Below are 26346 nucleotides of genomic sequence, written 5' to 3' on the forward strand. Positions count from 1 at the left end.
GCATCAATTCAACGATTGAGGGCTGCCTGAGTGACCCCGTCGCCTGCAGCTTCGGGCATCGCCTCATCTAGGACATACTCCTTTTCTTCCTGCATAAGAACTATTTGCAAGTTCCTTTGCCAGTCAAGGAAGTTTTTCCCGTTCAACTTCTCCTTTTCGAGAATTGATCGAATGTTGAATGAATTGTTGTTTGCCATATTAAAAACTACAATTGAAAAGAATAAACAAATAAATAACCATTCACAGTTTCTCTTAATAAACTTAAATTCTAGCATACATGCATAATTCAATGTTTATTAAGCATTTTATTCAAATTATGTGTTCCGGCAGGTGTGAATAAAATGATTCCAAGATCCTAAAATCATTGAAGAACTAAGCACAGTTTGTCGACTTAATCCTAGAACATCTTAGGTAAGCAAAAGCCTTTTGCTAATAGTCTAGAAACTATTCTTGGTTGATAGGTACGTCTAAGAACTTATTAGGTAAACCTATCGAATTTGCCACGACATAAAAGGACTCCTTACTTATATCGTTGAGTTTCACCAAAACTAACATGTACTCACAATTATTTGTGTACCTTGCCCCTTTAGGACCAATAAGTAACACCTCGCTGAGCGAAAACTATTACTAGATTGATGTAAAGGATATCCAAGCAAGTGTATATTTTGGCATGGCACCTTTTAACTCAATTTTTAAGTTTGGAACTTAAGGCTCTTACTATGTTGGTTAGATTTTAAGTGAACTAAAATCCTTAATCATGCAACATAATCAAGCTTTTGATCTCATGCATTTTAAGACATATTTAAAAGCAATAAATAACTTAAAACATGCATAAGATATTTGTGATCTAGTATGGCCCGACTTCATCTTGAAGCTTTGACTTCAAAGTCCGTCTTGAAAAATCTCCGTGGGAGGCACCATTTTCTTCAAATAGGATAAGCTATAACTAATTACAACTATTTGATGGTTCGCAGACCATATTTGAATTGAAAAATAACTTTGGTACTTTAGACCAATTACATTCAAATTAATGGTACGCAGACCATATTTTCTATCCTATTTGGGCCATACTAGTCACTTCATAACCTGCAAAACAGTACATATACAATATATACCATTCACCCATTCATTATCATGAATGGCCCACATAGCTGGTTAGTAAAACACATTATGCATCACGTAAACATTTGCAGCAATTAATCAAGGGCACCAATAATCTACCAATTATTCAGTCCTTATTAATTCTAATCAAGTTGTTTTAACCTTAAGGATTTGTAGACCTAATCAAGAGTTTATGACTAAAAAGCGCTCCCACTTAAACCAATAAATTCATATGCTTTACTGATTTTAAACATAAAAATGTATTTCTAGTCTAACCGGAAACATACAAATTTAATTAAAATTTAAAGCTCATATAAATTTATAATTGAATCCAAAAAGTTTAATTTAATTTCAGTCGTATTTAAATTAATTCATGATTTTAATTTTAGTAAGATAATTAGAATAAATAACATTTATTATAATTACAATATTCAAAATTAAAATCCAAGAAAATAATTTAAATTATTAATTTTAAAATTAATTAAAATTACTTGAACTGGAATTTTCAAATTAAACGTTCAAAACGATCTTTAATCGTAACGCAAACACCCTACGCGTTGCACGCCCATGGGCCGCACGCACACAGCCATTGCTGGCCATGTGCGCGCAGCCCATGCGCTCGTCGCATAGCTGCTGCATCCCCATCGCAAGCCTCCGCACGCATTGGTGCTCGCTGCGCGCGCCAGCGCTCATCGCACGCGAGCTATCGCTCGCAGTGCGCGCGCGACATCGCTCGCTGGGCGCGCGACATCGCTCGCTGGGTGCGCGAGTAATGCTGGGCGCGCGATATCGCTCGCTGGGCGCGCGACATCGCTCGCTGGGCGCGCGAGCCATCGCTCGCTGGGCGCGCGACATCGCTCGCTGTGCGCGCGATATCGCTCGCTGGGCGCGCGAGCCATCTCTCGCTGGGCGCGCGACATCGCTCGCTGGGCGGGCGACATCGCTCGCTGTGCGCGCGAGTAATGCTGGGCGCAGCGCTCGTGGCACGCGAGCTTGCGCTCGCTGCGCGCGAGGCTGCGCGCTCTTGTGCGAGGCAGCGCGCGTTGTGGCGCAGCTCGCTTGCTGCCCACACGCGACTGCCTTGGCTCGCCCTTCGCCCATGCCCATTCGTCCATTGCTCGTGGCATACGACACAAGGCAGGGCTGCTGCCTTGTGCTCGTGCACTACGCCCTTGCTCATTGCATTCGTGCCGCACGGGCGACGAGCTCCCTTGCTCGTCGTCGCATGCCCGCATTATACAACACCCCTTAAGGGTAACACGAAGCGTCCATTGCTTCGTGCGTGCAAGTTTTATGAACGAATCGCATAAAATTTAAAATTTATATTTAAAATTAATGACAAATTAATAAATAATATTAATTTCATAATTTTAGGGCGAAAAATCGAAAATTTATTATCCAATTGATTTCCGATTGTTATGGATTCAAGTCTAGGTCATAAAAATTTAAAATTTATCATAAATTTACAATTTTTATGGTGGTTTTTAATCATAGGTTTCTAATTAAATTACAATTAATTATGAAAATCAAATTAATTCTAAATTATTCTAATTTTCAACAAATTAATCATAATTACAAATTAGATTGCATAATTAACAAGACTAGGCATTCAAACTTGTTAAACATATGCAGTAGGTCAATCAAAAATTCAAGATTTATCAACAAGAATCGCAAATATTTAATTTAACATCTTAAATTTACGAAATTTTGCATTCGAAAAACTAAAACCTTCGAAAAGTCATAGTTAGGCTTCGAATTTGAGAATTCTGGGTTCGGCAGAAAAATACTTTTTTTTGTCAAAATTTTAGAATGCCTTTTACATGCGGAATTGACACAAAAATCACTCAATTCGGATGAGTAACGAAGAAACTGCCGAAAAACTGCGTACGTATAATTAAATAAACGCAATTTGCAATTAATTAACAATTACGAAAATTAATCACCCCTTTTAATTCTTGCAAATTTGTAATATTTAACCATGTTCATGCAATTTAGATTATGAAAATAATAAGGGGCTCGTGATACCACTGTTAGGTTATGATACATATGACATTACATAGATCATGCGGAAACAACCATTAACCCAGGACAACATATTATTTACACATAATCATATAGCATAATTTAGATGCATACTCTTTGTTGCGTGCCCTCCCTAGCTGCGCCCGAACCGAACAAGAACAAGTCTTTAGGACTCCAAGTGTCGTCCCTCCGTAGATAGTCCACAGCACGTCCGGATCCGCCTTAAGATTGACCAACTAGAATCGCCCTTAAGGTACTAGAAAATTTCGGCAATTTGAGCAAGATGTGTGTTTGAATTTTCTCTCAAAAACTCACTTTGAATACTTTTAAAACTTGTTATAAATTGTGAGGCCTAGCCTCATATTTATAGGGGTATGGAAAGGGAATCGAAATCCTATTCAGATACAAATTAATTAAACCTAGAATCCTACAAGAACTCTAATTTAATTAATTTATCAAATAGAAATAGGAATTTAATCATTAACCGAACTCTGCATGTTTTAGGAAACGTGCACGAACACAAACACTTGCACACACACGCACGGCTGCCACGATGGGCCCCATGCGTGCGCGCGAGCAGCAGCCCACACAGCGCCCGCGCGCGCTGCGCACTGCGCGTGCTGTGCGCGCTGTGCGCGATGTGCAGCCTGCTGGGCCTGGCCTTGCGCTGGGCCTGGCGTGGCTGTTTGTGCGGCGCGCTTGGCTTGCTGGGCGATGGCCTGGCTTCGTGCTGGGCCTCGTCCGGCAGGCCTCGTCCGATGCTTATTCGTACGATGCGCTTCCGATTAAATTTTCCGATTCCGGAATTCATTTCCGATACGAACAATATTTAATATTTCCGATTCCGGAATTAATTTCCGTTTCGAACAAATATTTAATATTTCCGTTTCCGGAATTATTTTCCGATTCCGGTAATATTTCCGATTCTGACAATATTTCCGTTTCCGGCAATATTTCCGATTCTGGCAATATTTCCATTTCCGATAATATTTTCCGATACGTACCATGTTTCCGTTTCCGGCAACATCTACGACTTGGATAATATTTATATTTCCGATACGATCCATATTTCCGTTTCCGGCAATATCATCGTTTCCGGAGTATTCATTTCTTGCCTGTGACGATCTTAGCTCCCACTGAAACCAAGATCCGTCGGTTCCGAATATTCATAGATGGAGTATTTAATGCCATTAAATACTTGATCCGTTTACGTACTATTTGTGTGACCCTACGGGTTCAGTCAAGAGTAAGCTGTGGATTAATATCATTAATTCCACTTGAACTGAAGCGGCCTCTAGCTAGGCATTCAGCTCACTTGATCTCACTGAATTATTAACTTGTTAATTAATACTGAACCGCATTTATTAGACTTAACATAGAATGCATACTTGGACCAAGGGCATTATTTCCTTCAGTTTGTTCTTTCATGTTGGCTTTAAAATTCATAATGAAATTGTTCACTTCATTAGTCTTTTATGTTTTTACAAGCGCCTATATTGTTTATTTTCAAATAAATAAATAAATGTTCATTTCCAAAATAGTAAATGTTCATTCCAAATAAATAAATAAATGTTCATTTCCGAAATAGTAAATGTTCATTTTTGTAGTTTATTTCCAAATAAATAAATAAATGTTCATTTCCAAAATAGTAAATGTTCATTCCAAATAAATAAATAAATGTTCATTTCCGAAATACTAAATGTTCATTTTTGTACCAGTATTTGTTCTTTCTTGTTGTATTGTTTGTTTTTTCATGTTGGCTTTAAAATTCATCATAAAATTGTTCATAATTGTTGTATTGGTTGTTCTTTTTTCTGGAATTTTATGTTCTTTTTTATATTGTTTGTTCTTTTTTGTTGAATTATTTGTTCTTTCATGTTTATTTGTTTGTTCACAATAAATATATGGTTAATGTTCATAATGAAATTGTTCACTTCATTGGTCTTTTATGTTTTTACAAGCGCCTATATTGTTTATTTCCAAATAAATAAATAAATGTTCATTTCCAAAATAGTAAATGTTCATTCCAAATAACTAAATAAATGTTCTTTTTCGAAATAGTAAATGTTCATTTTTGTAGTTTATTTCCAAATAAATAAATAAATGTTCATTTCCAAAATAGTAAATGTTCATTCCAAATAAATAAATAAATGTTCATTTCATAAATAGTAAATGTTCATTCCAAATAAATAAATAAATGTTCATTTCATAAATAGTAAATGTTCATTTTTGTACCAGTATATTTATGTTCATTTTAAACAACACAAAACGACATCATAGCCAAAAATTTGCGGTCTTGTTACTTTGTAAACATAAAATCGAAAACAAAAGCCCAAATCAACACCACTATTAAAATCTTGTTACTTTGTAGCTAGATTAAAAAGCGTGCCATATTTCTATGATCATAAAAAAAAAATGATAGGAAAATTTGGTAATATTAATCCAACCTTAGGTCGATTTTCTTTTATTAAACTCATCTACGACATTTTTTTATTTTTTTATTTTAATAATCTCATCTTTATTACCCAACGACTGTTATTGGGTCCAACATGTCATAAATCTGTTGTAGGTGGTAATATGTCTCTACGTGACAATACTCTATCGATATAGTCAATCATCATCATCGATTCATCACCACCTCGTTGACTTTTTCACCGTTTATCGATCACTTAAGCCCAATAAAAATTGGTGGATAGTAAAAAATATGCAGTAGTTAGACTTCATAAAAAAAAATTCGGCCAACAAATCGATTAATGTTACCGAATTTTCCAAAAAGATAAAGGAATATTATGATTTATGAAGATAAAAAATTATAAAATTGCCCACAAGTAATATTCCAATTGGGTTTAGTGGATGATACGTCGACCACTATATATGGTGGTGCATCTACTTTTTAACTTTTTGTGTTGAATTGAAAATAAATTCAAAACAAGGGTTCCGGGTATTCTCGTTTCTGGAAAAATTCCCCAATCAATCTCTCGAACCCCGAAACCAAACCCTAACCCTAGACAACACCAACCATGTCGAAGCAAGGTTTCTACTTCTTCTTCCTTTTCTCTCCTCTTTTTTCGACAATTAATTTCAGTCGATCCTCGATTTTTGCTTCGAAACTCATACTTTTTGCCCTAATTTTTCCGCAGGTGGAAAGTTGAAGCCCTTGAAGCAACCCAAGAAGGATAAGACTGAGTTGGATGAGGTATATGATTAATCCTCCGTAATCATATTTTTTTTAATGATGAATTTGATTTGTTTGTGATTCGGATCTTGATCTGTATTGATTGTGCTTTGATTTGTTTTGGTGATAGTTGAAGGATTTTTTTTTTGTTTTTGATTGATTGATCGCCTATTTATGAGCTCGTTTAGATTGTTTATGTAGTTGATTTGTTTATCTTTTGAGTTTCTTTTTAGTACTTAGTGCCCTGTATCCCAATTTGTGTCACTTGTGAAGCTTTTACTTTGGAAGTCTATAAATTTAGTCTAGTTATTTTTTTAATCACTGAATTTCTGCTTAATTAGGAGGTGCGGTGGTATAAATTAGCTCAAGAATCTATACAACTGTCTTTTGTTAATGAGGTTGATCGATGTTTTAGTCGTAGACCTTTTCTTCAGTTAAGTTTGTGGTCTTTTAGTAGATGTTTAATGTGCAATCTTATATCATATAGCTGAGTGTCTGAAACGACTCAAACGAGGGTCACGATTAAGGCAGGGGAAGGGGTTACTGGGTAGTTGTCTGCATTAATTGTTGAGAGCCTTGACCCTGTTCTTACCTGATGACCTTTACAATTTGTTGTGTATTGAGGCTGTGAGGTGCGGAGAGTATGTTCTGTTATTTTAAATATTTGATGCAATTTTGGGTCTGGTTTGTGAGCGATATCTATGAGCCGTTCTCATACTTGCAGTTTCCCTGCATGAATATGGAACACAAATGGTTTCTTGTTAGTATTCCATTTACCGAAAGTGTTGTGGCCTTGCTTTAGCAGTGTGTTTAAATTATGCAATCTCAGATCATTTTGCAGAGTGTCACATCAAAGGCCGTGTAGGGATCTATTTTCTGCAGTGTTGCCTGAGATCCTTGATTTGATCATGCTTTTTGTTGGCCTTCTACTTGACAACCTTTTCAAATACGGACTAATTGTTTAGTAAGGCATCAATTATTCCATATTTTCCATGTTTATGTGGTCGGTTTGGGTGAGAGGTTACCGTGAGCTGTTTTTCTACTCCCGAGTTCTCAACAATAACAACAACAACAAAGCCTTAGTCCCAAAATGATTTGGGGTCGGCTAACATGAATCGTCGTAGGAGATCGTCATTGTCACCAATCAAACCAGAAAGGAGCAGAAAGTAAAAGAAAAAAAACAACGAAGAGAAAGTGGAACATTTATTGTTTCTTGTTCCTCGTCCTCCCAATACCAAGTATTTTCTACTGATATTTCCCTTGTATGCCAAAGACTCACCTAGTGGTGTTTTGTGAGCTATATCTGGATCTGATTTCTCATTGTTTGAAGGGAACTTAAGAGCCGCTAAAATTGCAACTTTTTCTTCTAGCTGTTTTTAATGTTCTCTTCCTTTTGGAGACATGTGAAGTTGTGTCAATGCCATGTTAACTTTCAATAGTTTCATTATGCAATTTAGTGGAGGATTTAGGATTTGATGAGGGGATATGAGAAAAACAGATGAGATGATAAGAGATATCTTGCAACAAAAAAAGAAAGTTACCCTTTTCTAAACAATTTCACTTTCAATAGTTTATTTATGTATGCAATTCGGTGGAGGATTTAGGATTTGATGAGGGGATATGAAAAAACAGATGAGAGAAAATAAGAGTTCTTGCAACGAAAAAAGAAAGTTACCCTTTTCTAAACAATGTCTTGAATTCTTTTGACCTAAAAAAAGCTATCCCCCTCAAAAAAAGATAGATATCTTGCTTCTTTTGGGGACTTTTGTCTATTTATGCATGGACTTTTGTCTATTTATCTGGATCTGTTTTTTCTGGAAACATTCATGACTTTGTATGTTTGTGATATAGGATGACAAGGCTGCCCTTCAAAAGAAGAAGGACGAGGAGAAGGTGTGTACTTCGGATGTTTAAATTCTTATTTCTCTGATTTGTGGATGTTTAACTTGTGGAAAAGATAGTTGTCTAATTTGACTTTCTTTTCTTGAACAGGCACTCAAAGAACTTAGAGCCAAGGCAAGCCAGAAGGGAGCATTCGGAGGCGCAGGACTGAAGAAGAGTGGAAAGAAGTGAGGATTTCTGAAACAAAGTGCGATGGACCATGCAATTACATAGTGTGATAATTGTTATTGTGATATGACTACTCTCGTAATTTAATGGTTGATGTTTATAATGCTTCTTCAACTCTTGAAGTTGCTAATGACTTTCTTCATGTAAAACTAATAATTTTAAGGTGAATACATTAGCTTTGTCTTCACTATGATTCATGGTCTGTTTGTGAAATGTCTTGTCCTCGATGAATATCTATGTCACTGTTCTTCCCTACAGGGTAGGATATGTTCACACTTTGAGCTAAGGCTGGGCATGGTCTCACTTGGACCATACTTATTCTATAGATTGTTATTGACAAATATTATTCAGTAACAGGGTATCTTGTTAAAATTTCAGGAAATGGAACCTGTTGCAACAAGATCTTGAAAATGAGAACCGGAATCGAAACATGTTGCAATAGGTTCCTATAAATTTAAAAAAGCTACTTTATGTTTTGAGCATCAATTGTTTCATAATTTGAGGTTTAATTGTGATTCTATATTTAAAAACCTTGTGTGGAGAGCTGTACGAGATGGGCTCCCCATCATGGAGAAACTGGCACGACACGGGATCAATGTTGACAATAGATGCCCTCGTTGCGGGGACAGTGCTGAAACAACAGTTCATATGGTTCTCTTATGCAAGGAAGCCCAAGTTATGTGGAAATTGTCCCCTATCAGGCTGAATATCACTAATTGGACAAGAAGCTTTCTGGAATGGTGTGAAGGGCACGTGAAGGAGACCAACAGGCAACAGCAGTGCAGTTTGGGACATGGTGATGATGTTTGTGTGGCAAATTTGGAACTCTAGGAACCTATGGGTATTTGAAAAGAAAAGGATCGAGGCTCCTATACTATGTGCAAGAACACTAAGCTTACTAGGAGAGTATGGAAGCGGCGGTCAGACGTGAAGTGGAGGGAGGTACGACAGCCCACAACCCAACTGGTAACACGTGGAAGCCCCCACCAGCAGGTACATACAAACTGAACACGGATGTTGCTCTAAGGGAGGACGGAAAGGTGGGATTAGGAATGGTGGTGAGAGATTCCACTGGTGATGTCCTCATGATAGCAGGGAACCCCCTTCATACCCCCATGGAGGCGAAACAAGGAGAGGCTGCAGCCCTCCTCTTTGGCATGAATTACGCTCTCGATGCCGGCTTCAAGAAGATTGAGGCGGAAGTGGATTGCCAGGCACTAATGAGTAATGACTCTTCTCCAAGGAAGAACCAAGGAGTACTCTACAACTCAGGTTATCATAAATGATATTCTTGCATTATGTCTTTCCTTTGATCTTTGTAATTTCAATTATGCTAGTAGGGCTTGCAAGTTGCAACAAAGTGGCTCACACTATGGCCAAAACCACTCTAAACTTTGAAGAGATTCTGGTTTGGTTAGAAGATTGTCCACTGGATGTATTACCTCTTGTTCTCATGGACAAGTCCCTGATTGAATGAAAAGCCTACAACTTTCCCGTCAAAAAATATATATTTATATGTTCTAAAAATTAGCTTGAATTATGTTATATTTTGGACAACGCATTTTTTTATGGCTTGGTCCCTTATTTTGAGATACCCAACAACCTGTAGCAACAGGTTCCTAATTTTACTAACTGGTTTTAAAATCGCAAATTCTTAACAAGTTTCGATTCCGATTTAGGATATCCTAACTTTTTGCTCACCCCTAGTACTACATGCTTCTGCTGATGCCTCTTGCTGGGGCTGTATCGTGGTTCGCCTTATCCAATCTCTTCAATTTTCACACATTCATCATCCAAAGGATGTAAACTTGAAAAGATCAGTGTGGAATTTTTCTTGGATCATTATTCAAGACTGTAAAACCTATTTAGAAACACAAGAAGCATCTACTAAACTTCTCTAGCTACATAAGCCTGAAATCCAGTACAATATACTTGTACTTCATTATCATCATAAAAGCAACTACATAACTCCAGAAATGGTGTGATCAGAGGGGGAAAAAAAGGCAACTTACAAGGAAATGGTACCATCCTTGGATAAAAACATTACAAAACCTATTAAATTCACCTTGATACTACTACAAAATTAGGATACCTCCCCAGAAAAACACCCAGCCCGCACAGGAACCGGAAAAATTGATGTCACAGACTCCTGTGCCACCCTAACTCCATTATCTGCAAGATCTAATGCGGTTGACATGATGCAAACTCGTATTGACATTGAATATGACTTATGAATGCGGTTGGTCTGGTCTAATAGCATGTCATTCATTTATCAATGCGGTTGGTCTGGGTTATCTTGCTCTTCATTTTCCTGATCTTCTTCTTCCTCTTCCTTCTTCTCTTCATCTTCCTCGTCTTCCTCAGGTGGATCGGCAGGCATAGGAGGCGGTAATGGTGTTTTCATAGGGCTGAATTGAGGAAATATATCGGGTCTTCTCCCTGGCTTGGGTCTCTCCCATTCCTACCAAGCAAGAAAATGTTAAACAATGTAGTGTTTGACAATAATGCAAAAGCGACGGTTGTACAGAATTCCTTCAACAAGAAAACTAGAAATATTGATGTATTGAATTGACATTAGCTTAAAATATTAGACTCAATTGGACAATTTTCAATTCTCATTCTCCACTATGTAGATAGATCAACTCCAGTTCAGGTTCACTAAAAAGATGCGAATGAAATTGAACAAGTGGGAGATTGCATCCATTTGAATTCACCCTTAACATGTCAAGAACTCAAGATTGTTGTCAACCCAATGTTATGGAACTCCTGAAAAACTTAAAGCTGCGCAATATAATAACTGCCTTAGCAAGACTCTACTAAATTACTAATCACTCACATTTGCCTCTTGTCTTAAGTTCTTAACCCTAGTTGTGCTCATAAACCTTAAAGACTACCATAATACCACTATCTATAAAAGTTGTCTTCCTATAAATACTCACAAGTTATTATACGAAGTATATGCAATTAAGCCATCTCAATCAGTCAGCCATTCTCACAAACACAGAAAGAAAGCGAAGGTATCAGAAATTTTGATAATCATGAGGTCCACGATGTTCAACAACTCTTATTTGAAAGGCAAGAAGAGTGAAGGCAGGAGAGAAGAAAGAGATAAATTTCATCACTTTAAAGACTACGCCATAAAATTGAATCTCCCACTCAGTGCTCAAACACCAACTCTCCTTCTCACCCTTTGCCCCCCCCCCCCCCCCATCCTCCTTCACTCTCTCTTGCTTAACTTATTTGGATACGTAAAATATGGAGCAGGCATCAGTCTCAAGTTTCCTTATCCTTCCTCACCCCTCGAAAAACACGGATGAAGGGTATATCCAAAGCCACCCCAGAATCCACCCCGGACAGAGAGAACCAATTTTTTTTTTTGAGAATGAGGTTCTAAGCCTAACGCAATTGCTAGATTTAGTCATTCAGATACCTAATACTAAGTGTGACCACAAACAAAACTCCGGGAGTGAGCAATCTTTGCATTTGATACAGAACGGCCATAAAAAAGGGTACAGTACAGAGCACACAGGTTTCTTCGAAATTAAAAGATCAAGAAGCTGCAAAAGAAAGTACACAAGGGTTTAAAGCACATTCAAGCAGGTTTGCGGAGAATAAAAAGGGTTTTCAGGAATGTTGACGGGGTTGTCGTTTTCTACATCAAACTTGATCACCAAGGGTAGCTTAGTCAGAGAAACATGGTATTCGTAATTTTAGAATATGATTTTCATTCCGATGTCCCTATTCCCTACGAAAAAATGACAACTGTTGTATGGCATTGCAAAACAAGTTATTAAGCACAAGCCTAAAAGATAACATGAATCAAAATCAGCATACCAACACACACAAAGTTGGATGAATGATCGCCAAATTGCTAAAACCTACTCCGTATAAGTTTACTTGCAAATGTTTCTTTGAAAAGCTCATAGCCTAACAAGACTACAAGAGTACCTGGGAACTGGTTAAAACAATCCCTTCAATTACAGCAATGTTTCCTGGGCAACTACAGAAATTCATTAATCCTTACCAACTATGGTTATCTTTCTGATATGTCTCCAACTCTTTCAATTGCTTTGTGAACAATTAAAATCAAGAATAAAAAAAATGATCGAACACTTGCAGAACTTGTTTAACAAACAAACCTGAAGATTTTGGATACTCCAAAACCTAGAAATTCAAATTTCTTCGTCTAATCCAAAAATTGAATTCAGTAATCGGTTGCTACAAATGGTAGGAAGCAACAACGTTGCATAAACCAACATGCTCCAAAGTAGAAGTACTATTAAAACATTAAAACGCAGAAATCAAATTAATTGCAAAAACCAACGATGAGAAATCAAATTAAGCATGGAGAATGACTCCAATGAACCTACAACAGCAAATTAATTGCGAAAACAACCATTGAGAAATCAAATTAAGCTCAGAAAATGACTCCAGTGAACCAATTACGGCAAATTAAATACAAAACGAACATTCTTCAAAATCAAAGTAAAGCCATTCCATCAAATCCATTGATTCACGTTGATTCAATTCAAGACCTAAACCCTAAAATTCGACTCCAATACTACTACTACCCACAATTCAAAAATCAATCCAGTAAATAGAGAGCGAGAGAAACATACGATTGGGAAATCGAGCGGAGAGCGACGAGTCATCTTCTCTTCATCGGGAGCCATACAAACAACCATAGAACGGCGAGCTCTCACCTTCGAACAAAGAGAAGAATTAAGCGAAAGAGGAGAGAGAAAGCATCCGACGCCACTACGCCTGAAACTGCTCGAAGAAGAAGAAGTGGATACGTTTGAGGACGAAGAAGTCGGACGAAGCGCAGCCGTGGGAGCAGTGGTGGAAGCTGAAAAACTCAGCAACGCCATTGTTGTAGCAGCGGAGGTTCTCTACTTCTCTCTTCGATTTGAGGAGTGGCTGGGGTTTTGAGGCAGAGGTTTTCTGATTTGGTAGGTGGAAAGGGCAAAGGGATGATGTTGGTGTTGTTTTGGTATTTTTATGTTGGTTCGGTTTTTTTTTAATGGTCACGAAACCGCTAAACCGACCCAATTACCTTAATTTAGGAATTGGGATGTCAAAAACTGAACTGATCCATCAGTTAACCCGTATTCGAGTTTTATTGGTCTGGTCTAATCAAAGAAATTTACATTCTAACCCGACCTGAACCAACCTAAATGGGTCTGACTCAAAGAATTCAAGACTCGAAATCAACTTGTGTCTAACTCAAACTCTACCAAAACCTGATTAGACACGACAAACTAAGACCCGTTTTCCGAATTAAATAAAAAGTACGTCAATTCGAGTAAATAGATGGAGTCTATGACGCACAACGTACGCCGATTACCTACATGTACTGACGTAATGTAGTGGGTTTTGTTTATGGGCTTATTTGGGACTATTGAGTATTTGAGTATGGACGTTATGACATATTGTTTGCATTCTTCTTTCCTTTTCTAAACATTGCGATAAGTAACATAGGAAAAATGAGGATCCATCATGTATGGTCACCAAAGGAAAAAAAAATTGATCTGTTGGGACCAGGATTTTGAACCTGACGTGAATCGAACACGCAACCTTCTGATCTGGAGTCAGACGCGCTACCATTGCGCCACAGATCCCCGTTGTGATGTTTGCCAACAAATTAATATAAGTAATAAATTCATAGTTTGGGCCTAAACTCAATAAAACCGAATGGGCCTCAACTCCACCTAACAATTTATAAGAACGTAGCAATTTCCTTTTTGTTTGTTTCATTACAAAATTCTGTTCAAAGAGATATACATTTTGATTATTAGTAATCATCAATTTATAATAAGAAAAATAAATCATACTCATGGAAAATGCATAAACAATATGTTTACCATATATCTCATCAGCCATCTGCATTATCAGTTTCATAACTTATCAATTTGTGCTACTACTAATACTAAGTACTCCGTATCTTTTAAATTTAAGTCAACTTATCAAATTTATCTCCATTCCAATTAGTGTTGTCAAACATAGCTCAGTCTAACTTGCATACTGAATGAAAATATCCATTTCTATGCAATGAGATCAAAGAAACAATAGCTAGGTTCTGGAGAAACAAATTTTCTATTTAAAAGTTTAAAAGCCTCTAATAAGTTCTAAAGATGTCAGATCGTGATACATCTCGATTATATAATACAACGTTGATACAAAATACAAATACTTGTAATTGCAAAATTTTCAATCAACTTAACATAGTCAATTTCAACTCGTTTCAAATTTCACGCACTGATTGTGTATAATGATTTCTATTATCCAAGACTAATCGTTTAATCGTGTCAGATTATTTTTTCCGGGCCTACTAATTAGCTAATTTTTATGACAAACAAAATACAACAACCTTAATGGAGTGAGTAATTAAGTAATTAATCAATGTAGTCAAGATTATAACTTGTTTATATTATAAAAAAAACAAGATCATGACTTTGTGTCATCATCAACCCACCAAACATCCAATCCAATCCCATCCCTCTCAATTTTTTTTTTTGATGACAATTATTTTTCTCTAATGCTTATTAAAAGCTCCATAATATTACGTGTCTTTGATGATTGGTCCACGTGCCTTAATTAGTGGGCCACTTAATCTCTCCTAAAGGAAGGGAATCCTTTGCATTTAAGTTGCAGGAGTGAAAACCCAAACAAATTTGCACCGTGATCAATTTTGGCTTCTTTCTTTCCCAATTCCCATTTTTGGAGAGCTTTTCTCCCTCTTTTGAATGCACCACTTTTCAATTTCAACTGATTTCTTGAAAAAAAAAAACATTTTTAATATTAAATTAAATTAAAAAGCTTGAATCTTTTCACTTATAAATAAGAGTTAAAAAAAAGTGAAGAAGATTCACAAAACCCAGAAACTAAAAACAGATATTGAAAGTTCTGATTTTTTTAAATTTTTCTGCCAAATTTTTAGATGGGTATTCCTTAAATTTGTTTAATCAACCAAAAAAGAAATACGCATCTATAAATTTCATCTGGGTCATCTTTATTTTTGCTGATTTTTATTAAAAAGTAAGTGATTTTGAAGAATTTGTTTACAAAAAGCTGGTTTATAAGAAAAACAGGGTGGGTTTATTAGGTGGAAGTTATTAAATTTGTTAAAATAGCCCAACAAAAATTTTCCAAGAATTTCATCTGAAATTTTAAAGAATTAATAAAAAAAAAAGCTAAGATTTTAAAGGAAAAAGGGTGGATTGATTAAAGTTTTGAATTTTATTGGGGTTGGGGAATGCAAAGAGAGATTAACATGGAATTTTGGCCAGAATTTCTAGCAAGCAGTTGGGGAAAAGAATTTGTGGCAGGTGGGTTTGGTGGAATCGCCGGAGTTGCCGCCGGATATCCGTTGGATACGCTAAGAATCCGGCAACAGAGTTCAAGTTCCGGTGGTGCAATTAATATTTTCCGGCGAATTCTTGCCACCGAAGGACCCTCTGCTTTTTACAGGGGTATGGGTGCTCCCTTAGCCTCTGTCACTTTTCAGGTTTGCCTAAATCTTTTTTTTCCTTTTTTGTGTGTATTATTTTGAAGAATTATTTTTATTTTATTTTTAATTTTTCAATTTTGTGGTTTGAAAGTATTGAATGTGTTTGATTTTGGTTTGATTTTTTTGTTGGGATAATTACTTTTTTGGTGGTTCTTTTAGGATACCATTTGATCCTGGGAATCTACTGTTTTCTGGGAATCTTATGCCAGTTTCTTGTGGGTAAGAAGGGAAAAAGGTCCTATCCTGTTTGTTTTATTACTTGGAATAATTAAATTGATTAATTTTTGTTACGGGTTCTTCATTTTATCTCAAAATACTCGTATTAAATGGACACGGACCTTTTATTTTTAAGGAAATAGGTCTTACCCCTTGTGTTTTAGTACTCCTTATTTGAATAAGTTGATTGAATTGTTTAAATGTAAAGTGTATGCATCATAACTTCATAAGTTGTTACTCCGTATGTTATGTTACCGGAATCTTATGTTACACAACCGGAATCTTATGTAACATCAAGTAACATCAAGTATCCGTGTTGAATATATGCTCGACACTCATATATGGATATGAGACAGTATATGATTCTTAAACATTTTATTTTGAATCAAAATCATGCAAAATTTTCATAAGATCACACTGTATTGTATTGCCTTAGGCTAGTAATAAAGCATGGTTCTTGGTTTCAATTTTTTTCATCTGAATTCATAAGGTCAAGGCAATTTGTTGCCTCAAGTTATGAATTTGACACTACCCCAAATTGCCATAAATATGTGATTGTGAAACCGAATCGGAATTGTACATGTTTATGACGATCTAACTGCTACGGAGTATGTTACCTGAACTCTTCATTTTACTTCAAATACCTGTGTCGGATCCTCGGCACTCGGACATGGATATAGACACTTCAACAATTCATATTGGAGAAAAATTATGCAATTTTTCACAAAATAGTTGTGTTGGACATTTGGACACGTACCCGTGTCTGGTATGGGTATCTGAGTCCGATTAACTGATTACTTGGTGGTCTTGTGAAATTTTAAGGCAAATTATAAAGCCTAGAATTTGAAACCAAAAAAAGTGTTATAAACTTTCAAGAGAAAAACTATTCATTGTGCTTGTGTACTGAATAGCCTATTTACATTTCTCTAATAGGTTATGAGTACTGAGTAGCCTCAAAACTTCTAATCTCGTGCTTAAGCTTAATTTCTCTTCAATTTTGCAGAATGCGGTGGTTTTCCAAACATACGCACTCCTATCACGGGCGTGTGACAAATCCGTTGATGATCCAAGAGAACCTCCTTCGTACAAAGGAGTAGCCTTAGGCGGAGTTGGCACCGGTGCACTTCAAAGTCTTATACTAAGTCCCGTTGAGCTCCTAAAAATCCGTCTTCAGTTAAAGCAAACTACCAATGTGGGACCGAGTACTAAAAACGGTCCAACAAAGTTAGCCAAAACCATTTACAAAACCGAAGGTCTAAGAGGGTTATACCGAGGGTTAACCATCACGGTTCTAAGGGATGCACCGGCTCACGGGCTATACTTTTGGACATACGAGTACATGAGAGAAAAGCTACACCCTGGGTGTAGGAAAGGCGGTCAAGAGACGTTAAATACAATGCTTGTGGCAGGTGGGTTAGCCGGAGTTGCCAGCTGGATAGCGTGTTATCCGTTAGACGTGGTCAAGACTAGACTACAAGCACAGACAAAGGGTTCAATGAAGTATAGTGGGATTGTTGATTGTTTTAGGAAGAGTGTTGAGAAAGATGGTTATGGTGTTTTGACTAGAGGTTTGGGAACAGCGGTTTGTAGAGCTTTTGTTGTGAATGGAGCTATTTTTGCTGCATATGAGCTTTCTTTGAGGTGTTTGTTTAGTGGTGTTGGTAATGAGAGTATTCAGGCAGCTGAGAGTACACTGAAGGTTTCAGGATCTTAGGCTCCGTTTGGTTTGGTGTAAAACGTTTTCAGTGCAAAATGATTTTTCGTGGAAAACATTTTTCAAGAGAAAACTCAATTTCAAACTAGCAACGTAAAATGATTGAAAGGGGAAAATTCGTTTTCCACCCTACCAAACGGAACCTTAAGGTAGCAACACCATATATGATCATCTTCAAGTGTTTAAACAGTCTGATTAACATATATTGGGTAATTGCAGTGAAATTCAAAGATATCAGGCATACAGAAATGTATGATTTGTATTGCTAGATAAGCCATGTGCTTGATTTGCTGCTTCTTGTTCAGAAACCTCTGTCTCTGTTGTATGAAGATGCAAGAAAATGCAATTGGAAAAATTGTTGATGAATCAATTTGACATTGTAATATATTCACAAGTGCATACATTTCAACTGGTATGTTGATCAGTTGTATGTAGACCTGGTTATTGGACAAGGTAGTCCAAATGTCCAATGGATATAGGATTAGGGTCAAGTTAATAGGGCTTTTATTGGGCAGGACTCTTATTGGACAGGGCCTTTATTGGACAAGGTCATTATAGGGTCAAACTTATACTACAATTATTTTGAAAATAAAAATAGTAATGATACAAAAAATTACATGCATAGCTTCGTATTTACTTGTACTTGCACATGGCTCTTTTGTTTTTCATTTTTCATTGCTCGTTTATTGACCCGCGACCCGCTTTTGACCCGCCCATTATCGACCCTATAAAAATGACCCTTTCAATACCCGACCCTCTTTTGACCCGCACCGACCCTGACCCGCCCCGCCCGATAACCAGGCCTAGTTGTATGCAACTCAATATGAAAAAAAAAAAAAAGCGTTAGAAAATCCATGATTGTGGATAAATTATTCTTATAGACTTACACTCGTTACATAAGCTTTGGTACGAAAATTTTCTGAAAATCTAACCATAAATCATTATTACTATGTACTATGTTATTTTTGGAGATGCGATAGCTTTGCACGGTCATACGGTCTCCTTTTTATCGAGTTTTTTACGCTTTGAAAAATGTGTTTAAAAGTCAAACCTTTTACCATAAATTCCAACTATTGTACGTATCAAAACACTATCATATGAAATCTTGGTAGATTCGATTCAAAATGTATTTTTCAATATAACATAGTTTAAAAAAGAACTTGATGAAACAAAGATAGTAGTAGATATGTGAATTCATGATATCAAAGTTGTAGAAACAAGAAGGTATTTCTAAGATGAACTTGTAAAGTTGTTAAGTGCACGCATGTTTGAATGGTTCTGAGGACCACAACGCTTTTTACGGATAGTACACCCTGTTCATCTACCTCCGGAATTGATCCGTGTCACACAACTTGTACAGTTTGTTTAGGGTGTGTGAGTCTCCCAACAAGAGTTTCTGCAAACAGCGAGGCTCGAACTCGGAACCTCTTTCAAAGCGGCATCAAACTGCTTACCATTTGAGCGAACTGTATATTTGTGTTTTGAGGACCACAATGGCATTGAGAAAGAAGTTTGATTTCTGGAAGTTTGCTGACAAAATGACAATTCTTCGTATAAGAACTATTTTTGTTCTAATAATGACGTAATGGAAGGACTAGTTGGATTATTCATGATTTTTATGATAAAGAATGAAGATAGCTTATCAACAACATGTACTCAGATCTCATGATCTTTCAACTTGCCTACTTTATCATACGGAGTTTTCCTCCATGGCTCCATACTTTGAATATGTCCAGTTATGGTAATATGACCCACTTTCTGAATTTGGAGTATGGGGAATCAATTAGATTCTCTATTCAAGAATTCTCCCTTGTTTTTTTGCAACTTATTTCTCGTAAATGCAAGTTGAAGTGAGGGTTGTTTTTTCGGGATCTACTACATGTACACCTAGTGTACAAGTCATCTTGTACACCATGATTTCTTATTGGTTGAAATGACATATTTATTGTCTTTGATTCTCATTTTTTAGTGGGTTTGATGATGTGTCAACAAATTGATGGTGGTGTACAAGGGAATCTTGTACACTAGATGTACTCATGTACATGTAGCCTTTTCTGTTTTTTCGAATATCAGACACACATATCAGCTAAAAGACAAATACCTAAAAGTATCATTCATATTAAAAAAAGTATCACTCTGTATAAAAAAATAAAAATAAAGTACAATTTTTGTTTAAAAAAGTATCATTCAATTTCTTTTTTCCTATTTTATCTTTTACTATGATATGCATTTGCAAGCACATATCAGATATCCGAAAATACTTCCTCTGTTGAAATGCGTAGAGATTGAGGTGAAGAAATAGTAATATCGCTTCCCACCTCATATCCGTGTGATTTAGAATAAGATATTTTTATGGATTCAATTGAGTCACAAGAAATAAATTATAAATGGGAATAGGGATTTAAACTGAACTCAATTCCCAAACAATATAGCCCAGCCCGCTGACTCGACTCGATCAGTCGACCGGGTCCGAATAAAGTACGGGATTGGACAACCTCCAAAATTTTGACTATTTTTATTTTTGTTTTGCCGCCCCAAATATGTGGCGGGTGTAGTTTGATCATGTGAAGATGTGCTGCTAGTCTGCTACTGATATATTTTGGAAAACAACCAATACCAAATTACCAATACATGCACCACTAGTTAACTTAACCCTTCAGACTTCAGAGGCCATTTTCCTAGATACCCGGCACTTGATTGATTTATTTTACAATCTCTGTCTCAAATTAAAGTTTAATGCCGTTTCTGTTACTGAATATTTGTAACAATTTTAATGATACATGCAATTGTATAGTACTACGGAGTATTTAAAAAAAGTCTTTTTTGAAAAATACACATTAAGACTACCCCAACAAGTATATTATAAAATAACATTGATTTTTACACACGAGTAAGAAAATATGGTCAAAGCTAATGTAAGAATATTGTGAAAATCTGGTCAAAGTGTTCCACAAATTCAGGAACAGATAAGAGTATATAGTACTCCGTAAGTTTGTATCATGTATCATAATTCATACATGATTGGACGTTTCACAAAACAATTGAGGGCGAAGAGGCTCATATCAGATATGTGCCACCAAACACATATCTGAGAACACGATGGTAATTGCACCCTTACTTTGAACACTTTTGAATACCATATTTAAGAAATGAACACCATTTTTGAATTTCTATTTTTGAACTTATTTTGGTCTGATAAGTTTTCATATCTGAGATTGGAATATAGTTCCTCTAAAACAATTAGCTACAAGAACGTATTATTGCCATACTCCCGATTTATGTAGTGGTAGGGTCAGAGAAGAATGGGCATCTCCTTACTTATCTAAGGCATGTATCTAAAAGGACAAGCTTCAAGGTGTGTTGTATGTTCTCTAATCCGAAAGACTTCAAGGTCCAAAATTCTCTGAACTTACAAAAGTTAAGCATGTCAGCCTGTTTATAATTAGATGTACCCATGCCTACAAAAACTCTTTTGAATGCACAATATTCTGCATTCAGTTGAAACTTCTGATGTTTTATAATGTGGATCTGCTGATTAATACGGCGTAATACGCACTGGAATACATATAATTCATGATAAGTTGATAACCTTGAGCTTTTACAAGTTAACAAGGTGAGGCAAAACCAGCAGAAGCTTCTTTTCTTAATCTAGCAAACAGAATACACAAAATGCATACAACCAGCTTTTCTTGAAGCTGATTTGTTCTAGCTTATACTGCAGACCTGCAGCTTACAAGAAGATGATAATGCCACAGCATTTCATGATAACCTTGAGCTTTTTACAAGTTCTTCAAGGTGAACTCGTTTCTGAATCTATCACATTTTCAAAAACGTTGTCCTAAAAGCTATTGTCAATAACAGCTGACAATGAGCTGTTTAAGTTTGTTTTTGGGCAATGAAGATGTACAAGTTCCGACATACTTACAAAGACAGTGGGATAACACAGTGAAGTTATCAGCAAACTTGACAAAAATCCAGCTGATATGTTCTTACCTAGAGAGTTTACTGATAAAAACATCAATCTTCACATAGGCAGTTTACATAGAACAAGATTGACATCTCAAATGCTTTACTGAAGCTCACAAGGTAAAATGGTTTTTTTTTTTCCTACGTGGGATTAAAACGGGGGATAGAGAAGACATTTTAGGTTATACATACTTTTAAGTTGTCTAATTATGTAAAACCTGTCCTAAACTCTTAGAACATGTTGTTTCTGTGCTATCAAAAAAAAAAAACTCTTAGAACATGTTTGGTATAGAGTTTTTAAGTGATGGAAATTGAATCAATTAACTATTTTCATTACCTAATGTCTGGTATGAGAGGAGTGGTAACACAATCCATTTCCTAAGAGTAACCATTACCACTATTTGTTACCTCTCCCTACCCTATGGTAACAACATTGTTACCCTCCTCAATCCCCAATTTGTTACAAGTGATCCATTTCCTAAGGTATACCAAACAATTAATATTGGTAATAGCTAACATTACCCTTTCCCCTTATCTATTTCCTTTCCATTTCCTTTCCTAAGTTTGCACCAAACATGCCCTTTAGAGAGCATCTAAATATTTTGTCCGCCAGCCTCTCCTCCCATCCCCTCCCCCCCCCCCCCCCCCCCCCCCCCTTTACAAAAAGTGCTAGTAAAATTGAACAAATGATGCATCACCAATTGGCTCGGACCTCCACTTAGTTTCATCCAAAGCTTCATCTTGATTACAGCCAAGTCACCCGGGTTCAGGTCTATAAACAGTGACAATAGCCAAACAACCTTTCACTACAACTCCCCTAACAAAGTCACTGACAATGAGTCACCGACTCATTCTTCAACAGACAGGCACCCCTTCTTAAGCTCTTACAGCTTTGTATCCTATTTCATTTCATAATACAAAGCTCTTAGGGGGCGTTTGGTTCGTAAAGTGGTATGGGGTTAAAAATCATGAATGAAAGTAAGATGGTATGCGTTTGGAACTTGATTCTTAATACCATGTGTTTGGTTTATATCGGAAATGATTTTTTTCCTTGGATTTGATCCTATAGTGAAGGTATGAGCCAAACCCACCTCCCCCAAAGGTTTCTAAATCCCATACCTAATTTGAGGGTTTGAGGTATGGGTTTAAACTCTTAAATTTACCAACCAAACAAATATCTAAACCCTTACCTCATACCTAAACTCCGCGAACCAAAAACCCCCCTTACAAGTTACAACTTTGTATTTTATTTCATTCTATGGCTTCAAGTCCGTTGTCAATTGCTACTTTACAATTTTAGGACAAGTCTTCAAAAACCATGATTTAAACACTACAAAGCAAACAGTTGGAGGTACCATCGGTTTAGAGTTTAAAGACTTCCTACCTCTAAAAAGGCACGGTGCACAACTGACAGTTCCAAGACACATGAGCTACGCGTCATGAAAGCATGCAACCCTGGTTTATGTAACCTTTCACTACTGCTTTCCTAACCTAGTCACTGACAATAGTCACAGGCTCATTGTTCTTCCCCAGCTTGAGAGCTTAGTCTCACGTTCTATTACTATCCCCAAAGCAAACAAAGAACCTCTTTCTCATCAAATAATGGCTTCGAGACCATATAACTTGCCAATTACAAATGATCATAGAACAACACTTCAAGAATCATGATTCAAGAACACTATAAAGTACATTTGAACACCTAACTCACATTCTGAAAAAATAACCAACTACTTTTTCTTCCCATTTTCCAAGCTATCTGGCCGAACAACAATATTCTAAACCTTCCATTTCAAGTTCAAACACCAAAATTACCCAGCTCTGAACCTAAACATTCAATAGATGCATAAGATATGTAACTATTCAGTCCTCCCCCTTAACGCAAATACAAATATCAAATTGACTTTCTAAAACTTAATGCAAGCACTAAGTGAACTACCTGTCCTACCGAGCAGATTATGAGCTAATAATACAATTTTTCAGTCCTTCTCTTGTTATTCAGCCATAGTAAGACACCAAAATAACTTTTTACTCCTATAAGCCACAAAAAGCATGAACAGATAAAACGTAGTTTCCTAACCAAGGGGTGTGATTTGGAGAACTATATTGCTTGCTTTAACTAGAGTAAAAATTTGGTAAAGAACACATTACTCCATACCAGCTCAACAAAATAAGAAGATCACCATCAGGAATAAATCCACTAATGTATAGGTGAACGAGATTAGAATGCACATTAATTTCAGGAACTATGGTGCCATACCTATAGGCTAATTGCCTATATTTGGTTTACACTGATTGGGATTTGGGACTCACAGAGTCACAGCTGAGTAAAAATCCACAAAACTACTAAAACAAACATCAGTAAGGGATTTTCACCACAGTAAGCTTATGCATCTATTCAACGAAGAAATGTTATCTGCATAAATCACTTCACAATGCCTCCATTTAACGAATCACAGAACACATAATTTATATAAAGCTAGCTTAAATGGAGAACCAATTGTCCAACTATATCAACTCTGAGTATCATCAAATCCCATGATCAAAATTGCAAGAAACGAATTATACCATCGTTTAAGCACCATCAATAACACTTGGAGGTTGTCCTATTCGTATAAATGAACTTAAAACCACAAACCAACTTCATTCTTTGTCAAAGTGATGTAAATTTTAGCAAAAGACAATCACAACAATCACAAAGAGTAACTATTTTATTCAACCATAACTCTATATTTCCTCATATTACAACATGATCAAGGTACATAACAAAGTACATAATACAACTACAACATGATTCATGCCTCATGAAACCACATTTTTTTTTGGACAATAACATCAAACAAGTGAACAAGAACAACATCTAAGAGTTCTAAAGCATAACATTTTTCCAACTCTTTATCAATAAGTTAGAACAAGATACCTTTCATTGCTTCAAACTTCAACCACCCTGTTATCATCATTGATATTCATCCTCCCCATAGCGCCGCTCAGTCCGGAGCACGCGTCAGCCAAAACAACCGGGTCATTATAGTTCCTCACCGCCTCCACAATGGCCTGGACACGCTTAAACGGGTCCGACCCGTCGAAAACCTCGGACCCAATAAACACCCCATCACAACCCAATTGCATCATGAGGGCTGCATCAGCAGGGGTAACAATCCCACCGGCGGCGAAATGGACCACCGGAAGCCGGCCCATTTGCTTAGTCTGAGCTACCAAATCATAAGGCGCCCCAATTTTCTTAGCAAAGGTAAAAACTTCATCATCATCCATATTATTGAGCACCCTTACATTACCCATTGTTTTTCTAACATTTCCTACAGTTTGAGCAATATTACCTGACCCGGATAAATCCCCTTGGGTACGAATCATAGCAGCTCCTTCTCGAATTCTCCTCAAAGCTTCACCCAAATCCCTCGACCCGCAAACAAACGGGGCCCGGAAATTATGCTTGTTTATGAAATGATCTTCATCGGCAATCGATAAGAGCTCGTTCTCGTCGATGTAATCGGATCCAACCGATTCAAGAATCTGAGCTTCGACGAAATGTCCAACCCGAGCTTTAGCGATGACGGGAATCGAAACACTGCGTTTAATCTCTTTGATCAGAGATGGGTCCGCCATTCTACCGATACCCTTTTGATCGCCAGAGACAGAAATGCAGCAGGCGCCTGCATTTTCGGCGATTTTAGCTTGCCGTGGATCGGCGATTTCCACAATTGCGCCACCGCGAAGCATCTGGGTTAATCCAACTTTGATCGAAAAGGGGTTAGGGTTTTTGTTGGTGGGATCGGTGGTGACAATGCAACCGTCGTATAGCACTACAACGCCGTCGTCCGCCATTGTTGCACACAATGTGTTCGATGAAATGCCCGAGAGAAAAAAAGAACAGAATTGGTGGTCGTCGATCAGTGCTGGTTTCAGGGAATTTAAGGGAAATGGGGGAATTTAATAAAGCGTATGGAGAAGATGAACAAGGATTGTTCTGGAAAGTTCTAATGAAATGGGGGTTTTAGGAGTGCAAACAAAAGTTGATTGTTAGGTTGTCCATGGGAGGAGTGTAGAAACTTCCTGTTTGAGGAAGATGAAGAATATTTTATTGTATTTTTGTGTTTGTGTTTGTGTTATTTGTGGTTTGGGCTGTTTATTGCTTTTTGATGCTTTTTATGGAAGTACGGAGTATGTGAGAATTGCTGTCCAAATTGATTAGGCTCTCAAATTTTAGTGTACAGGCCAAGCCCAACCAATTGTCACCAAATCTTAGGACAAATGTTACACAAATTGTGACACAATCGATTGTTCATGTTTTACCCATGTGTTCATAAGAAACAAGCACATGAGTAATTATAGTCTTAGTTGTATGTTTATAATTGTACCACACTCAAAATACAACTGGTTGTATAAAAGATATTGTCATAACAAATTCTGTGAAAACAATGATACATTATGGTCTATGGAGATTTGTGTTTGAGACTATAGATATACACTTATATGGACTCACGTTGCTTTTCAGTAATACTAGGAATGAAGTTATAAAATCACCAAACAAATTGAGGGAAAAAAAAGCTAAAACTA

The 26346-nt window shown here is 36.8% G+C and overlaps 3 protein-coding genes, 1 long non-coding RNA gene and 1 other non-coding gene across 5 annotated transcripts; 2 read left to right on the forward strand and 3 right to left on the reverse strand.

The window, feature by feature from the left end:
- Positions 1-6003: 6003 nt before the first annotated feature.
- Positions 6004-8561, forward strand: LOC110786613 (uncharacterized). Its single transcript, XR_002532904.2, has 4 exons — positions 6004-6156; positions 6264-6319; positions 8150-8191; positions 8291-8561. It is a non-coding gene; the product is annotated as an uncharacterized lncRNA (long non-coding RNA).
- A 1724-nt stretch (positions 8562-10285) lies between these two features.
- LOC110786614 (uncharacterized) lies at positions 10286-13346 on the reverse strand. The gene is made up of 2 exons (XM_021991163.2): positions 12988-13346; positions 10286-10829 (listed from the first exon to the last, which is right to left on the reverse strand). Exons 1-2 carry the CDS (start codon positions 13237-13239, stop codon positions 10641-10643), a joined length of 441 nt encoding a protein of 146 aa, XP_021846855.1. The 5' UTR covers positions 13240-13346; the 3' UTR covers positions 10286-10640.
- Positions 13347-13917: 571 nt separating this feature from the next.
- TRNAW-CCA (transfer RNA tryptophan (anticodon CCA)) lies at positions 13918-13989 on the reverse strand. Its single transcript has one exon. It is a non-coding gene; the product is annotated as a tRNA-Trp (tRNA).
- Positions 13990-15031: 1042 nt separating this feature from the next.
- On the forward strand, positions 15032-18430 carry LOC110786615 (mitochondrial arginine transporter BAC2). The gene is made up of 2 exons (XM_021991166.2): positions 15032-15875; positions 17098-18430. The coding sequence occupies exons 1-2, from the start codon at positions 15624-15626 to the stop codon at positions 17806-17808; spliced, it is 963 nt and encodes a 320-aa protein (XP_021846858.1). The 5' UTR covers positions 15032-15623; the 3' UTR covers positions 17809-18430.
- Positions 18431-24455: 6025 nt separating this feature from the next.
- LOC110786616 (pyridoxal 5'-phosphate synthase-like subunit PDX1.2) lies at positions 24456-25908 on the reverse strand. The gene has a single exon (XM_021991167.2). It carries the CDS (start codon positions 25612-25614, stop codon positions 24703-24705), a length of 912 nt encoding a protein of 303 aa, XP_021846859.1. The 5' UTR covers positions 25615-25908; the 3' UTR covers positions 24456-24702.
- Positions 25909-26346: the final 438 nt, after the last annotated feature.

The sequence above is a fragment of the Spinacia oleracea genome, chromosome 4 (assembly GCF_020520425.1).
Source record: "Spinacia oleracea cultivar Varoflay chromosome 4, BTI_SOV_V1, whole genome shotgun sequence".
NCBI classification, from domain to species: domain Eukaryota; kingdom Viridiplantae; phylum Streptophyta; class Magnoliopsida; order Caryophyllales; family Amaranthaceae; genus Spinacia; species Spinacia oleracea.

What these genes read in the sequence shown, in the direction of transcription:
- LOC110786614 (XM_021991163.2), bottom strand. Translation starts at nt 13,239, where the DNA reads ATGGCGTTGCTGAGTTTTTCAGCTTCCACCACTGCTCCCACGGCTGCG. An exon ending in CTCCGCTCGATTTCCCAATC is followed by an intron (nt 10,830 to 12,987) that starts GTATGTTTCTCT and finishes CTTGCTTGGTAG; the next exon opens with GAATGGGAGAGACCCAAGCC.
- LOC110786615 (XM_021991166.2), top strand. Translation starts at nt 15,624, where the DNA reads ATGCAAAGAGAGATTAACATGGAATTTTGGCCAGAATTTCTAGCAAGC. An exon ending in TAGCCTCTGTCACTTTTCAG is followed by an intron (nt 15,876 to 17,097) that starts GTTTGCCTAAAT and finishes TCAATTTTGCAG; the next exon opens with AATGCGGTGGTTTTCCAAAC.
- LOC110786616 (XM_021991167.2), bottom strand. Translation starts at nt 25,614, where the DNA reads ATGGCGGACGACGGCGTTGTAGTGCTATACGACGGTTGCATTGTCACC.